An 894-nucleotide genomic window follows, 5' to 3' on the forward strand; every position below is an offset into this window, starting at 1 on the left:
TATTGTGCGATAAGTCGATATATTGATTATTGCGACAGGCCTAAATCTGATGCTGTAAACCTCAACAATCCTCCCATTTATCTTTAGCCCGTGCGACGGCCCGATTCGCCCGACGACCGCCACATCATGGCCAAACACTCGGCCATCTACCCCGTGGAGGAGGAGCTTCAGGCCGTCCAGCGAATCGTGTCGCATTCTGAGCGCGCGCTCAAACTGGTGTCTGATTCGCTGCTGGAGAAGGAGGCGTGTGCTGCGGACGACGACGACAGCGACGTGACGGACAAACAGTGAGGACTCCTACTAGCTAGCTTTCTGTTCATGCTATGGAATAGTAGTGGGAAGTGTAGATTTACGTGCTTCCTTTTGGACAGGTCGGAGTCTCAGGCTCGTGTTCTCAAAGGAGTCGTGCGTGTGGGAATCCTGGCTAAAGGTCTCCTCCTACGCGGCGACCGCAACGTTCAGCTCATCCTGTTAGCGGCCAAGAAACCCACCACCTCTCTATTGAGAACCGTTGCAGAGCAAATGCCCAAACAACTAGCGGTAAGGTTGTCTTTTTTTGTGACGTTGCTATGCATGGAAAATAAATGTTTACGTCGAAGCTGCTGAAAACTATTATTGACTTATGACCTGTTTATACTCGTATCTTTGCACTTGTGGTTTTAACACCTTATTTACCTTTGTTATGGCTGTTACATGGATGGAAATGGCCCACGTGAGAAATCACATGGTCCCAGGTGTCATGGCAAGATTATATATAGCAACATGTAGCTGGGTGTGTGGTTTTATGTTTAAGCTTGGCTGTCATATGCGTGTATCTCACTGAGAGATGTCCAGGTCATATTTCACACTTGAATCAAAAGTAAAAAAATAAATAAAACTTTTTTTTTTTTTTTT

At 46.4% G+C, this 894-nt stretch overlaps 1 protein-coding gene across 1 annotated transcript; it reads left to right on the forward strand.

Moving 5' to 3' along the window:
• The first annotated feature begins 52 nt into the window (after positions 1 to 52).
• LOC107576786 (zinc finger RNA-binding protein-like) lies at positions 53 to 783 on the forward strand. Its single transcript, XM_016262918.1, has 2 exons — positions 53 to 287; positions 372 to 783. The coding sequence occupies exons 1-2, from the start codon at positions 127 to 129 to the stop codon at positions 604 to 606; spliced, it is 396 nt and encodes a 131-aa protein (XP_016118404.1). The 5' UTR covers positions 53 to 126; the 3' UTR covers positions 607 to 783.
• The last annotated feature ends 111 nt before the right edge of the window (positions 784 to 894 follow it).

This window comes from Sinocyclocheilus grahami, unplaced genomic scaffold, assembly GCF_001515645.1.
Source record: "Sinocyclocheilus grahami isolate Dianchi unplaced genomic scaffold, SAMN03320097.WGS_v1.1 scaffold4335.1, whole genome shotgun sequence".
Classification (NCBI taxonomy): domain Eukaryota; kingdom Metazoa; phylum Chordata; class Actinopteri; order Cypriniformes; family Cyprinidae; genus Sinocyclocheilus; species Sinocyclocheilus grahami.

What these genes read in the sequence shown, in the direction of transcription:
- LOC107576786 (XM_016262918.1), top strand. Translation starts at nt 127, where the DNA reads ATGGCCAAACACTCGGCCATCTACCCCGTGGAGGAGGAGCTTCAGGCC. An exon ending in AGCGACGTGACGGACAAACA is followed by an intron (nt 288 to 371) that starts GTGAGGACTCCT and finishes CCTTTTGGACAG; the next exon opens with GTCGGAGTCTCAGGCTCGTG.